We start from the raw sequence: 19,970 nt of genomic DNA, 5'->3' as shown, positions 1-19,970 counted from the left end.
TATTGTGAGCCGTGACGACATAATGATCTGAGTGCACTAATTAGTTCATTAAAATTATGTTTCTTGTTTTAGAGCTGTCGACGGGATTGGGTATTTTGATTTTTAAGATAATGATAGTTTAATAATTCAAATAGGCATGTTTTAATGGAAAAATATTTAGGTTAAATAAAATACTTACATTCAGGAATGGTATTTTGTATAAGTATACAAGTATAAGTAAGTATTTTGTATTAAAAAAATCTCGGCAATAACCTGTATATATGAATATGTAAAATAGAAAAATACGTACCCTGTATATCTAAATCACTGTATTCATTTGGTGATTGGCAAATTACTTTAAAACACAATAATTAGTTAAAAGATTTTAACGAAAAATGATTTGGTTTATTAGCTATTCAAGTTACCCTTTGATAAATAACTTCAATTTGTTTTCATATATGTAGATCGATACTCCCGCGCGAGACGATGACAAGTGAAATCAAATCAATATCAAATCCAACTTGTTATTATTCACAACGGCAGGACTTAATCGCTAATAAGTTGTAAATTTAACTCCGACGTTTCGAGGACGGCGTTGTCCCCGTGGTCTCGGTGGTGGTGGTGGTGGATCGTGTGGTCGTTGTCGTGGGATAATAATGAGTAAGAATCGTAAAAGTTTAAATCAGTGAAATCCAACTTGATTGTCTTGTTAAGTTTGAATGCCTCTCCTGGCATTCTAGCAGAGTAAAACAATACATTGAACGTTCTGAACCATGCTGCCCACTTGGGCGCGAACATGCTCGATTGCCAATTACTGATAGAAACAATGGGACAGACAGACAATACGAATAACGATGAATCCGAGTTTATGTTTGTGCGAAATAATGCCAGTCTTCAACTACTAGCTATGTTACTAGTTAATACATATTTTAAAATTTTAAAACCGGACAAGTGCGAGTCGGACTCGCCCAACAAGGGTTCGTACGTTTTAGTATTTGTTGTTATGGCGGCAACAGAAATACATCATCTGTGAACATTTCAACTGTCTAGCTATCACGGTTTATGAGATACAGCCTGGTGACAGCGGAGTCTTAGTAATAGGGTCATGTTTTTACCCTTTGGGTACGGAACCCTAAAAACGTGACAGTTAGTGAGCTTTTGCGAAAAAGAGTACCTAGCTAACATTCTCATTTAGTAGATGCTGACACACACAGAATAACATAATTAGATAAGGATCATTCCATATAACGAACGCGTTTAATGTTAAACTGCGTATAAGTACAGGTACAATACATGGTTCATCATGTTACTTAGGAATAAATAGAAGGGTCAAGGCGGAAACAGTGGCTCAGCTCGAACAGTGGCTCAGTCGCCCAAATATCGCCTCTCTCATGTTGAAATTAGGGTGAGTGAGTCACTGTACCCGGCCTTTTTTTTTACCGAGACACTGTTCCCTCCTGGACCCTACTTAAGACTTTTAACCCTTCGAATGCCTTGTCCCGTATACGTTACAGACAATTTGAACTTTAATGTACAATTTCAAGATTATTAATTCGGTAGCAAATTTTTGACACGGGCGTTCGAGGGGTTAAGAGTGACAAGCCTTTGCTTGCAGAGTTTATAAGTGATCAAAAATAGCAAAAACTCGAGTACTCCAGCCATAAACAGTTATTTTGAGCACCGATAAAAAGTACCGCAGAGTGACCTCCTCATATCTGAGTAGGTACCTACATAACGTCAAGGAGGGAACAGTGGCTCGGAAAAATAGCCGGGTACAGTGACTCACTCAACCTAATTTCAACATGAGAGAGGCTATAGCTTCCCTACTAATACAGCAGAAAGATTCAGTAATCGAACAAATTCAATTGGACGAGCAATGGTTATTCCAAATTCTAACACGTAAGGGTGCTACCGTGTATAGCGAGATTTGGGCGACTGAGCCCCTGTTTGCATTGAGCCACTGTTCCCGCCTTGACCCTACAGGTAAAATTACGAATATTATGGCGACTAATTGAATGTTGTTTAAGTACATATTGTGTGCTTGAGGCCGATTATGTTTTATCAATTTGTTAGTGTTGGTCTTGTTTTGATATGACCCTGAAGATCACTCACACTGATTGGTGTGAGTTACCGCAGCGTACTACGTAGGCGAACAACACGCGAACGCGAAGCGAAGCGATGCGGCGCGGGATGAATCAATCCTTTGATACCTATAGAAGTGTCCTACGTGGGCGATCTCGTTGCGAACGCGAACGCCGTGGGCCCGCCGCGCCGCTTCGATTAGCGTTCGCGTGTTGTTTGCCCACGTAAGACGCAGCGTAAGGGTCGGTCAATTGGTTATTAATACCAGATTTACGTACATATTGAGATTGTAACATGTGTGGTATATTTAACATTATTTCAGCGTTCATATTCACATCATTATAATATCAGCCTTTTATCGCCCACTGCTGACTGCTTCGAGAACGCCACTTATCCCCGGAGCCAATCTCATCCAGAAGTGTCCCATATTCACATATTGCAATGTAACTAATTACGATATTGTCCACGAATGCTAAAAAGAGTTATGACTTATTAAAATTATAGGTACCTAATACCCTGGTAAGCGAACACTGATAGCGATAGGTAATAGTAATAACTTTAATAACCAATTAATCCTTTATGGAATGTACGATTGAATAACTTTTAATTACTTACAGACAAATACCCGTATAATTTTTTTCGCCATACCTATTCAAATTATAATTCTCTCTTCACAGCTGAAATGAACATTTAGGTATGTAAACAAATACATGTTTAGTTAGTTATTTTTTTAATCATTTGTATTCACATAATTAGTTTAACTATACTTAATTAAATAGTAATAATTTAAACACAGTTTTGATCAAACCTTGTTATACACGGTGGGTAAAAAGTAAGTGCATTCCCGTTGCCAGGGAGGTTTTGGGATTATACTGAGCAACGGGAATGCACTTATTTTTTAGCCACCCTGTATAAGTACATTAAAAAATATTTTAAAATGAATCATTTACTTACTTCCGACCAAGTAACATGTGAATAGCATGGTATAAGCACAAGATTTTTCAAAATTTACCGTTATTTCAAACTACAATGTACGATCAAATTCACAAATACGTTTGCAAGCCAACTTTCCAAAAATGCAAATAATTATATATTATTGTAACGTTGGCTTGTTTGTGATTTACACTTTTGACATAGGTAATTTTCATATTACAAAAACATTTCTATTTTCAACACCATAATACAAATATACCAACGTTAGTTTTAACTACTACTTATAAAATTACAGTGACCTATTGGCTATCAGCCGCAGTCATAGCTCTCGAGTATTTCAGAATTAAGAACCAATTGCTTCAAGAAACTCGCCGTTGCCAATAAACTTCGTCCACCTCTTTTCAAACTCGAATACAATCTTCTCTTTATCAGGATATGTGCTATAATACAAAGAATTCAAAGCGAGCTTCTTCAATAGCCTTAAGTCACCACGACGGCTGGCCACCCCTAAGAATGTCAAATAGAAGTCATGAGACATAGGGTCCGCCTCCCACACTCCTGGGTCATCGCTAGATAGCACTACAGGCATACCCTCAGCGAGGAACGTCGCTAAAGGATGATTCCTTACATCTTCAACCAATTTCAAAACATGGTTAGAAACAACGTTAACTTCTAGCGCTATTCCTCTTTTCTTAACTTCTTCTTTCAGAAGAGGATGCTTAGCTATAGCGTAACCGTGCCCTATACGTTTTGTCTTCAGGGCTACAGCATCAAACATATTCTCATCACTTAAACCTTGCCAATTAGTCTCACCAGCATGGAGAAAATAATCCAATTCGTGAGCAGCATCAACTAACTCGGGCAAATAATTTATTAGAGCCGGCGCTACATCTTCTTGGCCAACCAGGTCGAAACCAGCAAAGAAACCAGGTAATTTCTTTTTTATGACTTTAGCTGTTCGAATATACTCTTTAACTGTATCCGAGTTTCCCATTTTTAAAGGCGCATAGATTAATTTAACTCCGAAAAAATCTGGATAGTCACGCACAAACTCGTCCAGCACTTTTTTGTATATCTCCGCCGTCGCGACGGCATCATAAGTGGTACCATCTAAATCGTACAACTCTGGCAAAACACTTCGCATTTCAATATACATGACGTTATCTTCTCTGAATGCTTTCAAAGTATCATAGAAGTATTGCTCCCAAAGTGGTTTATAGTACAGCAATCCACTGGTACTAATGAAATAATTTTGGAATTTCGACCACACTTTATTAATGTCAGTATAAACATCAAGAGGCTTGTCAGTAACGATGGTGAAGTGTTTTCTGAGATTAGCATCGAATTTTTTTACATTTCCAGACGAATATCTGATGTTTCTCAGCAGATGCCATTGGTTGCCACACGGCGAAGTGGGTGTGTCACGTGAGAACAGAAATTTCACGGTGTCATCCTCGTAACAAATGTGTAAGTCGTCCCAGTATGTATATTTCAAAACATGGTCTGGGCCTAATAATCCAGTGTCGTGGGCATGTAAAACTGCTCCTTTTGGCATCTTCTGTATGATTTTGTACAAAGGCGTTTTCTTGACAGCATCCTTGTATTCAAAATAGTGTTTAGAACAGTGAAACAGCTGAGGATTTTTAAATCCGTTATCCAATTCGTGTAGTTTGAGGGCCATAATAGTTTCATTAGCAACTTCTTCACTGTCACTTAAAATAATGTCACTTCCCACCATCATGTTAAGTTCTTTATATAAAAGATAGTTTCTTTCATCTTGCACTGTTCTAACTTTATTCGAAATCACTGCAGGTGCTAATATTATACAACCGATAAGTGCCCACATGGCTGGTAAATAATGTCAACAACAGTTCACTCAACTTTATAAGAACGAGATCAAGGTTGTTTTCTCATAGTTCGATACGAAATGAGTTTGAAGGTAGCTCATGCGCCTGCGCCGTCACGGCTCGTACTGCTATCGCGCTGTTGATATTAATCAAAAACGTTAGCTTATAGGTAAGTATGGCACCTTAAAATATAGGTACTGTGAGATAACATCCGATAAAATATCAATTGTATTTGTGACCTTTTAATCCCTTTATTTTAAGTGGGGCTAACGCAAAATTATAGTTTTATATTGAATTTTTACGCATTTTTATCAAGGACAAATGTCATGAAAAAATTTACACAGACATTTTGCAAGACGGCAATCAAAATCTTAAACTAAATTTCAAATATTTTCAGTTGTAGGTATATCGTTATTGCATAATTACAGTATAATATCATAGCAGTATAATTTAGTAAATAGCTAATGACGTATAGCCGAGATCTGACCCGCAAATTTTTAATTTAAGAGTAAGATATTGAGACCCGCTATACCTAGTTTTTTTAACATTAGAAAATGGCTAATACGCGATCTTGACGTCTCTTTATTGAAAAACACTTTTGAATAAGCGTTTTTCAATAAAAAGACACGTCAAGATCATTGTAGTTTTTTCTTATGCTAAAAAAACGAGGTATAAGTAGATGGAAATATTATTCGTAGCAATCTTTTATTCCCTTCAAATTTCTTGGCTTTACACCCCCTCTTAAGTGGGTAATCTATTTCTGTTACCAGGTTATGTTATCGTAAAAAAAGTATATATTATATGGCAAAACATTTATCAATTTTTGTTGTCATCGGATTGTTTTCACAATACCGGCAAATATCTAAAACGATAATATTATCAATTTGTATTTTACATGTGAATAACTTTAATGTTACGAAACAGATACGCGCAATATTTTTAGCTTATAAAGTAGGTGATAGTATTTACCTATTGTCTACAACAGAGTACTGACCATTAATACAAAGGATAAATAACCATTAAAATAAACCTTAATACAGCATGATAAGGTTCAACGGGCACTTCTTAAAGTATTCGGTAGGTATGTACATTAGTCAAAAAAGTACCGCGAATAGAAGTGGGTAACATACTTCTTTATCTTGCAATTTATCGATATGAAAGACTAAACATGTCATCTGACGTCAGACGCATATCGTACTGACCTCTAGAGTATTTTATATAATTATCGATAGCGACATTAGCGACTATACAGAATGTTGTTTTTTGCAGACAATATTTACCTAATTAATCTTTTCGATTAGCTGATCTGTCATTTAAAATTTTCCGTGACTTCTTAGTGAGCAAATTTTCTTATTTTATAGGCAAAAAATTTCACGGTACCGATAATACTAGAAAGGGGAACTTTTTGGAAGAGGTTTGATGTCCATCTACGGATGACTTCTGGTAATTAAGAGGATACACTTCGGCCGATTCTCCATATGAACGTAGTCCCCATTTTCCTCTCTGGATATTGATATCATGGAAAATGTTTTTACATATTTTGATGTATATTAACCATAGCTATGCTCTTATTTTTCACTTTTTGAGATTTTTTTATTTGTGTAAAAATTAGGAGCGAAAAACAGATTTCATTAAAATTTTAAATGCTCTTATAATAACTTAAGATTCGAAAAAATTCAAAAATTGGGGCATAGCTGTAGTTGATATACAATAAACAGTGTCAGAATATTTTTAATAATGTTAATATCCGGGGAGGAAACTGAAGACTAAGTTTGTATGATAAAGGCGATTTCGCCGGCCGCGGTATCCTCTTAAAAATATTTTAAATCACGCAGGTAAGTATATGTATAAACACGCATATACCTATATACAGTGGTTTAACTGAAACAGTATACCTAGACGGCGAAATTATAAGTAAACAGCGAAATCCAGAAACCTTTTGGTACTGAACGTTTTTGTTCATATTACTAGAATGAGTATTATTATAAAATAACAAAGCTTGTCAAATATTTATTTATAAATGAAAAATGTCTTTAGAGCGAATCTTTTAAATTAAAAAGCTGTACACCTAAGAAATCACATGAAAAAGAAACTAAATACGGGCTTTTGTAGTGTACCTAAAGTACCTAAACGTTCGTCAAAACACTTAGTCCTGGTGTAAATTACAACCGCGGTGAGCTCAAAAGGGTTCACTTTCAAAGCATTGAAGAAATTAAAAAAAAAAAGAAATGCAAAGAACTCCGCCATGCTGATTTTATGCAAAGGGTTGGGGTATAAGACAAGTGGCACTCCATCGTACCGCCCCGCTTGTAGGTATTCGTTATAGAAAATATGGCTGCACAGGGCGTCACGTATGAATTTCGAGATGAGTATTGCAGTGTCACATACACTTTAATCTTCTGATTACTGCTTTGTGTAATAATGTCAAGTGCTTGTGTTGGCTGTAGATAGGTACCTGTACCTGCATTAAGATGGATTAGATTTTTACCTTTTGAAGTGGCAAAGCATATCAAATGCTTAGATCTGTAGCGTTTGTTGATAAAGGTATTGCTCATAACTTTAGTTATTTATTACCAACCTACACATATTATATTTCGCACGTGTAATTGCAAGACGTACTTATTTATAGCTACTATGCGTTATAATATTTTATATTTATAAATACTATTGTATTTAAAGAGTACCTAACTGGGCAAATAAGTAAGAACTGTTATTTAACGTAAACTTATATACAACTTAATTCCAATAACAATGTTTTATTGATGGATTTTAGGGTTCCGTACCCAAAGGGTAAAAACGGGACCCTATTACTAAGACTCCGCTGTCCGTCTGTCTGTCTGTCACCAGGCTGTATCTCATGAACCGTGATAGCTAGACAGTTGAAATTTTCACAGATGATGTATTTCTGTTGCCGCTATAACAACAAATACTAAAAACAGAATAATATAAATATTTAAATGGGGCTCCCATACAACAAACGTGTTTTTTTTTTGCTGTTTTTTATCCGTAATGGTACGGAACCCTTCGTGCGCGAGTCCGACTCGCACTTGGCCGGTTTTTTCACTCAGTGAGTCTGTTTACGATTTTGGTCAGCTTTTTTTTTTACAATAGGATAGGTTGGGGTTTTCAGGAAAATGGTACTATTTACTTTTTTCGAAAAATCATCAACTTTTGTGTTATTTAGACTCAGAATCACGAGCACTATTGAATGAGACAAAGAAAAAAGTGTCCCCAATTTTTCATACTGGATGTCAGTTTTGTAACGGTCCATAAAAAAATGTATGTGAAAATGCGTTACAAAACTATAATTTTTTTGGGGACATATTTTTTTTCTTTTTAAATCGATAGTCCTAGTGACCCAAAATTTGATGGATTTCCGAAAAAAAGTAGGTAAATGGTACACTTTTAAGTGAAAATGCCCAGGTAATACAAAAAGTAAATATATGGTTTATTGTATTTTCTTAATTAAAAAACACAAATATTTAATACGCGCCGCGCCGCTTCGCTTCGCTTCGCGTTCGTTATTTGGTCGCTTACGTAAGACGCTGCGTAAGAGAATAAGTGCATGTGTAGGTTTATAAGATAAGGTACGTAGGTAAGTAAGTAACGTGACGACTTATGTTACACTACTTACACTGACTTAAATAAAAAACAAAGTTTTGTAAGTGACATCATACGGCAGGATGTATTTAATACATAGTATAAAACAAAGTCGCTTCCTGCTGTCTGTCTGTTCCTATGTATGCTTAGATCTTTAAAACTACGCAAAGGAATTTGATGCGGTTTTTTTTAATAGATAGAGTGATTCAAGAGGAAGGTTTATATGTATAATACATCAGCATTGCACCCGTGCGAAGCCGGGGCGGGTCGCTAGTAAATAATAAATGAATGGTTACGTTTTTTCATTTTAATCATTCACATTAAAACTGACTCAAATAGCATTGCATATTGCATTGGGCATTGTCAACTTAACTAAGCATTTATATTATGTTATGAGTCAGCGATCTACACTAAAGAACGAGCAGGAGCACGTATTTAATAGCAAACTGAACAAACGTTCGGTTATTGATACAAGTAGGGTCATTGTTCGTACGGAACTCAGTGGCGATCCGTGCGCGCCGGCAGCGTGACCTCGACATGCGGGCTCTTACTCTGATAACTATACTACTCGTTTATAAATACCCTACCGAATGTAATAGTGATTAGTGAGTGTGAATGTGATAGACCAAGCGAGCCCAGATACTCCACGATGAAGATAAACTCACGCTCGGCGGTCACATCAACCTCACACTGCAAGAAACTAAAGTAAACAACTGCCTAATGAAAAACAAAAACGACGAGATCGATTACGCTTTCGAACACCCAGAATACTTCAACTTCTCTTACCATTTCTTCAAGTATAAAGACGGGATAAGGAATTCGAAAGTCTACAAAATCATCAAGGATGTACCAAAAGGCGCGGCACTGCATTTACATGATGTAGGATTGTTGGGACCCGATTATTTGTTAAACATAACCTACATGGACGGACTTTACTTTTGTTTTGATAACAACAACGTATTGTTGAAGTTTTCAAATAAAGTACCGGATACTAATTGTAATTGGAAACTAATACGTGATGTCAGAAGGATGTCTAATAATGTCAGGAAATTTGATGCTGAGCTAAGGAAACACTTCACAATGGTAGTAGACGACCCAGCTCACGTTTATCCGTGTATCAAAAATACATGGACTGCCTTCATGAATTATTTTAAGACTATATTCCCGATGGTAACCTACCGACCTGTATGGGAACAATACTTTTATGACGTACTAAAAAGATTCAGAGAAGATAACATCATGTACGTAGAAGTGAGGACCATACTACCGCCTCTATATGAGTTAGACGGAACGACCTATGACCCTGTCGTCACCGCTAAAGCGTACAAGAAAATCGCCAACAGATTTGTGAAAGATCACCCGGACTTTATCGGTGCAAAAGTGATATACGCGCCGCCCAGAGACGTCGATACAAACGCCTTGGCGTTATACTTGCAAATCGCGAAAAGGGTCAAAGCGGAAGTGCTGGATTTCTTCGCTGGTTTCGATTTAGTCGGGCAAGAGGATTTAGGGAAACCGTTGCTAGAATTTGTACCGCAGTTGACAGCGGCAGCAGGGCAGTTGACGTATTTCTTTCACGCTGGTGAAACAGATTGGTATGGCACATCGACGGATGAAAATCTCGTAGACGCTATTTTATTGGGGGCAAAGCGGATAGGGCATGCTTACGCTTTGCCAAAACACCCCCTTTTAATTGAGGAGGTATTGAAACGTGACATCGGTTTGGAAGTGAACGTGATCTCTAATGCTGTGTTATCTTTGGTGCAAGACGTGCGAAACCATCCTTTGGCCTCTTTCTTCGCTCATAGCCTGCCCGTGGTCATATCCAGTGATGACCCTGGAGCTTGGGAGGCGGACCCGTTGTCTGACGACTTTTACGTAGCCTTTATGGGAGTGGCTAGTAAGACGTCAGATTTGAGACTTTTGAAACAATTAGCTTTGAACTCTTTGAAGTATAGTGCGCTTGAAGGAGACGCCAAAACGAAGGCGTTTGAAAAGTTTAACGTTAAATGGAACGATTTTGTAAATAACTTTCAGTGTAGCTCGTATAATTAAAAATATTATTACAAATATTGTACACTTAAGTTTTATTAACACCCCAACAAAAATACTATTTCATGGAAACTATGTGAATGCAGATTTTAAGTTACTCTAATATATATATAGATAGATATAAAAAACATGTGCTTTCATACCTATAGCAGGAATTTAAAAAAATTTAATGATTACAACTGTAATTTTCACAACAATTATCTATCCTAGAACAATCGAACTATAAAATGTGCGTTCGTAACTGAAAAATATAATGGTTTTCCTGTTATTGTGGTATTACTAGGTGTACCTACGCCATATATGTAAATAATTTTATAACAATTACTTTAAGTAGGCACCAGTACCAGTGAGGACTCGGCAAGAAGTACCTGCATGAAAGTTTTACAAATTAAAGTACGATTTTGAACGGCCTAGGTAAGTACAGTCAAAGGCAAAAATATCGATCCAGACAAATGGCTCAAAAATATGTGAACACGACTTTATTGTCTAATTTGTGAGAGCGTACACATATTGTTGAAATTTGGGAATGTATGTATATTTATGCTATCTACGTTTGACTTTTTTCGATTTTTTGATTATTGTAAAAATTAGGAGCGAAAAACATATTTCATACAATTTTTTTAATGCTCCTAACTTATAATAATTACAAATTCGAAAAAAATCAAACGTGGGAGCATAACTGTGGTTGATATACAACTGTGTCAAAATATTTTGAATAATGTTGATATCCAGAGAGGAAAATGAGGACTACGCGATTTCGCGCGGGTTGCGATTTCCCTCCACTTTCGTCATAAATACCTGTAATAGTTATTATGCATAAGCTGCCCACGAAGAGAGGCCTATGATCAGCTGCTTTTTGTCTTTTTTTATACTTTAAACATCCAATAAAAACTTCTTTTCTAAATCAGAACCAATGCGCTCGATATCTCTTAAAGACCGCTGTAACTTATCGGTACGATTCAGATGAGGTCCGGCATATAGCTCCCCCCTTTAAACTAGTGACTCTGAACTGCAGACCTCGCGAACCCCCATGACTCCGCCATTTTGAAAATTTTACATAAACTTAATCGACAATAGAATTCGATTCCATCATAGAACCTGGTCTCAAAAAGAATCGGCTGTGAATTGCGAACTGTAGAGAACATCAGGACTTACCTACGAAAGCATCCAAGCTGAAACGGAGACCTTTTACCAACGACAAGAAAATAACCTCCCGCCTGACGCCGACTATCCATGACAGCCATCACTCCCTATCAACGAGCTTCAGTCATGGACACATCTACCAGATCACGAGTCACGACTATCTATTCTGTCACAGACATAAAACAGATGCATCACAATGAGTTCGTTAGCAGCGAGTGCACTCGTGTAAAGTGCTCTAGAACAGTCGCGCAGTCATAATCCCAGGCTGTAGAGCCTATAGCTGTGAAGTACAAGTAGTCGTACTTATTATACCTACTTCACTTGACGTGGTTTTACTGTACTGTCTGACGTTAGCGGTATATAGGGTGGAGTTAAATGGGCCACTGAGGACAGTGCTGCCCTCAACTATTTTATATAAAATGTTATAGGTACATACATATAGTAAAACCCGCTAAAACTAATTTATATACCATGTCAAATTTCAGATTTATAGCACTAACGATCACGGAGCAAAACCGCGGACGGACAGACGGAACCCTTACGCCACGGCACGATTTTCTAAAAACTGCTTTCTTCCACCTTTACACGATTTCCAGCATAATATTTTTTACTTGTCTATGCAATTTGGTTTCATGCTTACATTTTATTACGGTTAATAGGCTTTTGCGCTTGAGGGCGTCCGCTAGCCCTAACAGCATTTATACGTCATAATGACGTCGCTGACGTCACTTTGCTACCTGGGAGCTGGCGCGGTTGCACGGAGCGAGTGAGCGTGCTAACGAGAATAGTACGAGTATGAGCAAACACTAACTGGCGCGGACGCGTGCGTCGGATTTTACCTAAAATGGCACCCGCGTGCGTGCGCCCGCTCCGTGCACCCGCGCCATCTAGCGGACGGCCTTTACGTGTTATTTACGTGGTCCCTTCATATTTAGCGATCTGACAGACGGACAGACAGAGTCACACCATAAGGGTTCGTTTCAACCTTTTAACTAAAAAGACTTGTTAGGTACAGAACCTAACTAGTATTTTTAGGTACTATGTAAATAAAGCAATTGAAAATACATCTATGTAGTTGTAGGTTTGAAATATGATGTATAATTAAAGATATCACCTTTATAAATATTGCGTATATTTTATTCTCATTTAAAACTAGCATTTAAACTTATATACAGAATACATGTAAACATTTACTACACTAATGTCTCAGTATTTTTTAAATAACATTTTAATAGGTAGCCTTACATATATTGAAGATAGTTTCTAAAAAAAACTTTTAAACTAAGTTTTTTCACTTTTTTAAGATTTCAGCCTCAAAACTATTAATTTGTAATTAAAGAAAGAAAGAAGAAAGAAAATACATTTATTACATTTAGTTTCTATCTTCAATTTAGCAAATAAAATGGGTACTAAAGATTTTGTCAGAACAACACGAACATAATGGACTTCAGGAATTTATCTTTATTTTAATGAAAACTTCTTTTTTTTGTTGCAATGTTGTTTGGAAAATCTTCAGAGTTCGTACTTTTATTATATAATATAATTTGCATAACAATTCACAAAGTAAATTGTTCATTTTAATGTTTCCATCGTCAGCTATCCGTCAATAGATGGCGTGCAAAGTTGTTTGATATAGCGACATCTAGTATTTTTTTACGGAACTTGCTGCCAATTTGTGTTTGCTTTACACCAAAGAAGTAGGTACCAAGAAGCCCGGGAATTCGCTCCGTGCATGACTGTGGCGCCGCCCTAGTGGATGTGGGACAAGGGCCTGACACTCTTTGATAGAGAAAGATAGTCTTATTGCGATTCCTATAAGAGGAAAGAGAAAATAGTGCCATGCTTTTATGGCAGCATAGGTAGGAGGCGATGGCGAAATACCGAAATTTATAAGAGTAAAAGAGAAAAAGGATTATGCTGCCATGCATTAACCTGTCAATACATGAATATGTCTTTCTCTTACCCCTGGTCGCTCGGTTTCATGTAGCGGAACTATCAGTACTGCTACTCGACCCTAGATGTCACATGTCAAAAGTGTATTGCTCAACAATTAATAACTATAAGCAGGAGTTAAAAATAGAGTTCCGGTTAATCCGGTTATAATATTCGCTGAAAATCGTTGAGCATTAGACATTCCGTTTGCCGCGACATCTATTGTCGAGTAGCAGTACTGATATTTCCGCTACGTGTCGCTAGATGTCGACTACGAAAATAATAGTCTTTTTGGTAACAAAACCGACGTATGGAATGAGCACTGTCTTCTAATTCTCTTTGAGATTACTGAGAAGTGTGTGTGTGTGTGTGATTGGCAACCAATAAGCGGACAAAGTGCAATCTTAACTACCCTTTTGAGTATAATATAACAAAAATAAAATTACTAACAGTCCATGTCTAGTCCTCTCCAGCGGGCACAGCATCTTCTAGCCTCTTGATGTATTTAACTCGAAGCTCAGTCACGGGATCACCTTTCAGTTGATCCTGGAAATGTTACATTGCTACAATTAATCAATGGTAAGTATTAGAATTAGAAAATAAAATTGTACTTCTATCATTTATAAAAAGAAAAAGGTACTCTATTAAGAACAGATTTTTGTTAAAATTAGCTTTATATACTTAATTTCTTTCTATTTTTAGTTATTTTGAAGAAACATTAGTTTTAAGCCACAGCTATTGCTTTTATATAAATTCTGTTACCACCTACGGGAGAGCGGTGTCTCTTGACACAAGTGTCATTGTACGCTTAAAAAGAGGCACCTGCCCAGTTGTAATTACGTTTGTTTGTGCGAACTCAATAAACATTTTTATTATTATTATTTTTTATATCATTTTCAAATCAAACAAAAGTTTCTCTTTTCCATGATTTAACAATGATTCCCATTGTAGGTAATTCGAACATGTATTAGGACCGTGGGACACTAGAGGTTAAAGCAATGTTAAGGATATATTGCCCTCGTATGTCATAACGCGGATCCGCGTACGAGGAAACTGTTTGAAATAATCAACCCCGGCACATGAGACATTAAATGCAGATTTTCAATCTTTTATCTAAATGAATGTATTATTAGTCAATTATTGCAATCAGCATCAGATAATAGCAGTGAAAGTAGCAAACTAGCAACATATTTCTGTCGAGCACCATTAACTATCTACTTACTTAAGTTACCTAATATTGAAGAGTAGTATCACAGGTTATATAATAGTTTTTACGAACAGATACTTATCTCTCAAAGAAAAAGCAAATACCTACACAAAAATACAATAGGTGTTAGTCACGTGTAAGTAGCTATATTGAGAATGTCTACTTACTTTTCCTCATCTGTCCAAAGAGGAAAAAACTATATTTTTTATTTGCTTTGTCGTTTCTGCATCCATCCACACTACAAGCTGTGTTATTTGTTCGTGACGAGGACATTTCTTTGGCATAAGTAGCGCGCGGGACGTGCGTGCGTGAGCGCATGTGGCAACCAACTAGCTGGCTTTTGTACCGCCGGCGGGACGAGATTCGTAAGCATAAATCCGAGCTCCCGCGGAGAGCTCCGTAGGCCTGGTAGTATACAAACCTGAACAAACCAGCATTGCACTTCCAGCTGCACCATTTGCAATGCGCCCCGAATAGCCCCCGGTATCAGCATGCAGTACTTAAGTCCGTTGTTGGGCATTTCCACCCACTCGCTCAGAGGACACTGGTCCCAGACCAGCGAGAACTCGTCTCCGGAACTACTCCAGCTGGTTACTGTTGGCTGCATGTTTAGGTATAACCTGTAATATTGGAAAATATGACAATCAAGACCAAAAGGGACCGTACGGCGGTCGGCGCTTACGTCGCGTAACTCGCGTAATACCGCATTAGTATTGGAGCGCCGCTAATCATGTAAGCGACGACCGCCGTTAGATCCCTTTTGATATAGACTGTCACAAATGTCACGTCGAAATTGCCTTGCGCGTATGCTCGCTCTGTGTGGGCCCGGCTATTATAAATAAATTTACTTATAGAAGAATCTTACACAAATCCCAACCCAGTTATAACAGCTAATGTTGCTTATGTCCAGTGATTAGCGTAACAATATACATGTTATAAGTAGTAAATAATTTGCAAGAGTACAGATATTCAACCTTAACCCTTTCATTGCTATTTTTATAAATTTCCATATTTATGTATATGATTTCCTAACATTCTAATTTTTTATTAAATAAATTCAGATTCATTGTTTACTTTAATCAGCCAAGAGTTATGTGTTTTACGCATATGAATCTTAAGCAAGGTATAAACTAGCAATAACTCGTATGCATTTTTCGTTCTCTCTCTCTCTCTCTTTAGCCTTTTTCTACCCTTTGGGTGTAGGCCTCCTTCATTTATTATTATTATTATTTAATAAGCAGGCAGGCAGTTATGGCAACTGATATGGCCTGTATCCAGTAATCATAAAGATATGTAGTTATCATGAACGAGTATTAGATGAAGTGTTATGCTTGTCTAATTTATTTTTCAACTGGTTCACATTTTGTGCTGAAACTACGTCTTCTGGGAGTCATTTTCTGTTTCCCCGCAGTCTTCTTGATGTCGTCGTCCCATTGCATCTGGGGTCTACTTTGAGGATGGTCTTCCCCCCATGGTCACCACTCGAGTAGTCGTTTGCTCCACGAATAGGTGTTTCGTGCTATATGACCAGCCCATTCCCACTTCAAATTGGCTACGCGTTTTATAACATCATTGACCTTGCTCTGTTGTCTCAGCCATTCATTTGTTTTACGGTCTCTCAATGTGATCCCCACCAATTTTTCGTTACATTGCGGTATCTGATCAAACTTTTGAATACAGTTTACTTTAGTAGTCGTCAAGTTCTTGCTAGTCTAAACCTCGCTTGCTGCTTTCCGCAAGAAAAAAGAGAAAAAATTTACCCAAGAATACCTCACAATCTAGATAGTAAAACCCTTACTCTAAATTTCAGTTAACATCTTGTTTTTCGTGACTATTCAACACCAAGAACATTAGAGTTTTGAATGATTCACGGTTAGTTTCACTAGATTTATATTGACCGGGATATAGACCATGATTACCTTTTGTATTATTTATGAATATCCCAAGGGCAATATAAGTCTACCAAGAACATGAGCCTATCTGCTCACTACTACTGAGTAAGGGCTTTCTCATTTTAACACCTTTTTCCACTATCCTGTGACAATCTTAGCCAGGTTTATCGTTATTCCATTACTATTATGAGATTTATTTACCTAAACGCCTGCTGAAGTTTATCAGCAGTCTCCCTCATCTCCAGACAGCGGGTGGACGTAGTTCGGGATAAAAAGTCCTCAATGAGACGTACACCAATGTTATACCCGATTCTCTCGAGCTGCTTATTTACATCATCCGTGTTGTCAATCTCCTTCAACATCTGAGACACCAGTGCGCCATAGGTGAGCGTCAACAGCTCGGAATTCTGTAAATTCAAATAAAAATATTCATGTTTGTAAGCCAAGACAACGGTCTATAATAAAATGAACGGCTAATGATACTTACAACTTTCTTAGCGTCCAGTCTAGAGGTCTGACGAGACATTTTTAGCGCTGCTTTAGTATTTGAATTATTAGTATTCGTAATCCAATATACGTCTTAAATATTTTAATTTTAATTGAAATGAGAAATCTAAATAAAATAAATAAAACAGCCGCCCATATGTCAATGATTGACTGTCAATTGTCAATGTCAATTTACATTTACGGTATTTCTAGTGTTACCAGATTAAAATAGTTTAAATTTTTTTAGCGTTCAAAAGTAACTCTTGAACGGTTTTTTGACAATGTACATGGCAACCCCAATGTAGTGTGACCAAGTTATAAATTTTACTCATTTTTGCATGTAAATTTTTACTGATTGGTTCCTTTAAAAATCATGTGGAACAAACTGTACGTCATGATTGGGAGTCAGGTCAGTCAGGCGTCACCACGTTGTACATCGCACGTCAGGAACCGCCGGAACCGGTATCCCGAATGAGCATTAGCTGGTAAAAGCAATTATAGGTAGAAAGCACTTTAAAATACGATTAGAATGCGAGACAAAAGATTGATGATTGGTTAGTTACAATGTACAGAAAGAATAATAATATGAACATTTGCAATGCGTTTTTAGTATGTTAAAAATACTGGTGGATCTGGGGGCACTCTAGGCCCCCAGATCCACCAATATACATGCGGCTCGGCCGTTTCGTTACTACAAGAACTATTGTATAATAAAAATAATGAATAGGGAATGAAGTTTTCACCTTCCCCATTTTATACTAAATGTACTAGGTTCCCAACAAACCTCGTTTCTAATAACATGCCTATAAACACACAAAGTGGGTGTACTTTTTGTGTTAGCACGCTAACTTCTTTTTACCTTTCAAGTAGTGGATTGAACAATGTGCCTGGTATCTGCCACCTTCTATTACTTTTACAAATATAGTTTGTCAAAGGACTGTCTCATTTGAAACATATTAGACAGATAAAATCAAATTACACTCGTACGAGCACCCAAAAGAAAAGGATGAGTATAGTTTTTTTGTTCTTATTTACTGACAACTTGGTTTGACCAACTATAAAAATGTTATCACCAAACACCGGATTGACGGGGGCAAATCTGAACTGACGTTTCGTTTAATAGTGCGAGGACAAATTAAATCCTATCAAAAACATTACATGTAAAAAGATGCAAGTCTCGCAACCCAGTTCTTTTATTACAAAAAAGTTTTGAGATGTAATGTGATACCAAGTCGGTTATTTTAGTCAGTGCCAGGGGGTGTTAAAACCGTAACAATATTAGATACTTACCTTTATTTTTTTAATACATATAATGACTTGGCAATCGCACGGCTACATCACAGATTAATAAATAGTTACTACGTAACAGATACATCATTCCCATACTAAAGCGAAAATACCTACGCTATAATAGCCTACAAAATCTTAATAATAATACCTGCTGCTCAGGACGAGAAGAAATGTACCATAAGTACGCGCACAAAGAGTCGAGACTGCCTTGCTCGCCGTGAGAGTCACGTGCCAACGCGTCATCGTAAAGAATGCGCTAGGGTTGTACTGTTACTTATGTTATTATTGTAATAAAACGAATGTTGCGAATCGACCATATTTTTTATTAGTCAATCAAATATAAAAACAACCTGACTCAAAAAACTCCTTAATTTACGATTTACCTACTTATGTTCAAAGAAATAAATGGTGAAAAAATTCATAAAGATAGATTTAAAACACTACTCACCTTTCTTCGTCTCTCGGAAATGAAAAGACGACAAATTTTCCTTTGTTTTTTGACTTTTACACCCATCTACTGCACAATAATTACGTGGTTTCGGCATTTCGAAGCGTAGGCGCGGGAAACATGCGGTGCGAGCGCTCAGGCGGGCGTTCGGCGGCCCTCTGTCGGTTGTATCATCGACGATACGCCGAGCGGTAGGCATATAGCGCGTGGCCTTGAGCGAGTGAAGGAGGCCTGGCTACATAATGATATAAGGATAATTCGTCAAATATTTGAAATAATCCTAATTGAATATAGCCCTAGCCCATCTTTTTTCTTGCGAGGCATTTTAACCGACTTAAAAAAACAAAAAGGTAGGCGTAATTAATCGGAATGCTAAATAATATTGTTGTCCTGAATTAATTATTCAATGTAATTTCAATACTTGTCACAAGTGACTCTACACCGTCAATGTCGGATATCGGTTGTTTACACTTGTGATAAATATAAATGAAAGGGGTTTGCACAGAATTAAATGTATTCAAACTTACCCATTAGCCATTTTGATAATGATGGATAAAATTGTTTTTTACGATGTTGATAAATTTAGTCAATTTTTAATTAATCATAATTCATAATTCTTTATTGCAACCATGGTACAGTATAGATGTAAATTATAATATACAATGTCTCACATGGATCCTGTAAGGGCACAGCATATCATATACCCTAGCGATTTCGGAAGAGCGGGGTTTTCTGTCACAAGCATATCTAATGCTTAAAAGAAGATCCCATCCCATGCTGTAAATTACTTGTAAGGAACCAATAAACATTTTTTAATTTTTTTTTTTCATATCAATAGCTTACTCATAACATTTTATTATTATATATTTTATTGTATTGTATGTAGCAAATTATTAATTTATCTAAAAAAATATCAGGTCATAAAACAATTATTCTAATTACACATGAGATAAAACTATGAAAACGGATTATATCGCGTATACAATATTATACACATGAGATCATTAATAAATGTATTATAATAAATAAATTATTGTACAATATTCATATTATAAAATTGTTTTGTTATAAATTTAGGT

At 36.7% G+C, this 19,970-nt stretch overlaps 3 protein-coding genes across 3 annotated transcripts; 1 reads left to right on the top strand and 2 right to left on the bottom strand.

Moving 5' to 3' along the window:
* Window positions 1-2,761: 2,761 nt before the first annotated feature.
* LOC134749979 (adenosine deaminase 2-like) lies at window positions 2,762-4,965 on the bottom strand. The gene has a single exon (XM_063685015.1). It carries the CDS (start codon window positions 4,838-4,840, stop codon window positions 3,338-3,340), a length of 1,503 nt encoding a protein of 500 aa, XP_063541085.1. The 5' UTR covers window positions 4,841-4,965; the 3' UTR covers window positions 2,762-3,337.
* A 3,945-nt stretch (window positions 4,966-8,910) lies between these two features.
* Window positions 8,911-10,520, top strand: LOC134750403 (adenosine deaminase 2-like). The gene has a single exon (XM_063685573.1). It carries the CDS (start codon window positions 9,162-9,164, stop codon window positions 10,494-10,496), a length of 1,335 nt encoding a protein of 444 aa, XP_063541643.1. The 5' UTR covers window positions 8,911-9,161; the 3' UTR covers window positions 10,497-10,520.
* Window positions 10,521-12,849: 2,329 nt separating this feature from the next.
* LOC134750402 (trafficking protein particle complex subunit 3) lies at window positions 12,850-17,313 on the bottom strand. Its single transcript, XM_063685572.1, has 4 exons — window positions 17,155-17,313; window positions 16,869-17,074; window positions 15,197-15,395; window positions 12,850-14,114 (listed from the first exon to the last, which is right to left on the bottom strand). The coding sequence occupies exons 1-4, from the start codon at window positions 17,191-17,193 to the stop codon at window positions 14,028-14,030; spliced, it is 531 nt and encodes a 176-aa protein (XP_063541642.1). The 5' UTR covers window positions 17,194-17,313; the 3' UTR covers window positions 12,850-14,027.
* Window positions 17,314-19,970: the final 2,657 nt, after the last annotated feature.

Source organism: Cydia strobilella, chromosome 19 (genome assembly GCF_947568885.1).
Source record: "Cydia strobilella chromosome 19, ilCydStro3.1, whole genome shotgun sequence".
Classification (NCBI taxonomy): Eukaryota; Metazoa; Arthropoda; class Insecta; order Lepidoptera; family Tortricidae; genus Cydia; species Cydia strobilella.
The sequence above is the reverse complement of the archived record's forward strand: the minus strand, read 5'-3'. Positions and strand labels throughout refer to the sequence as shown.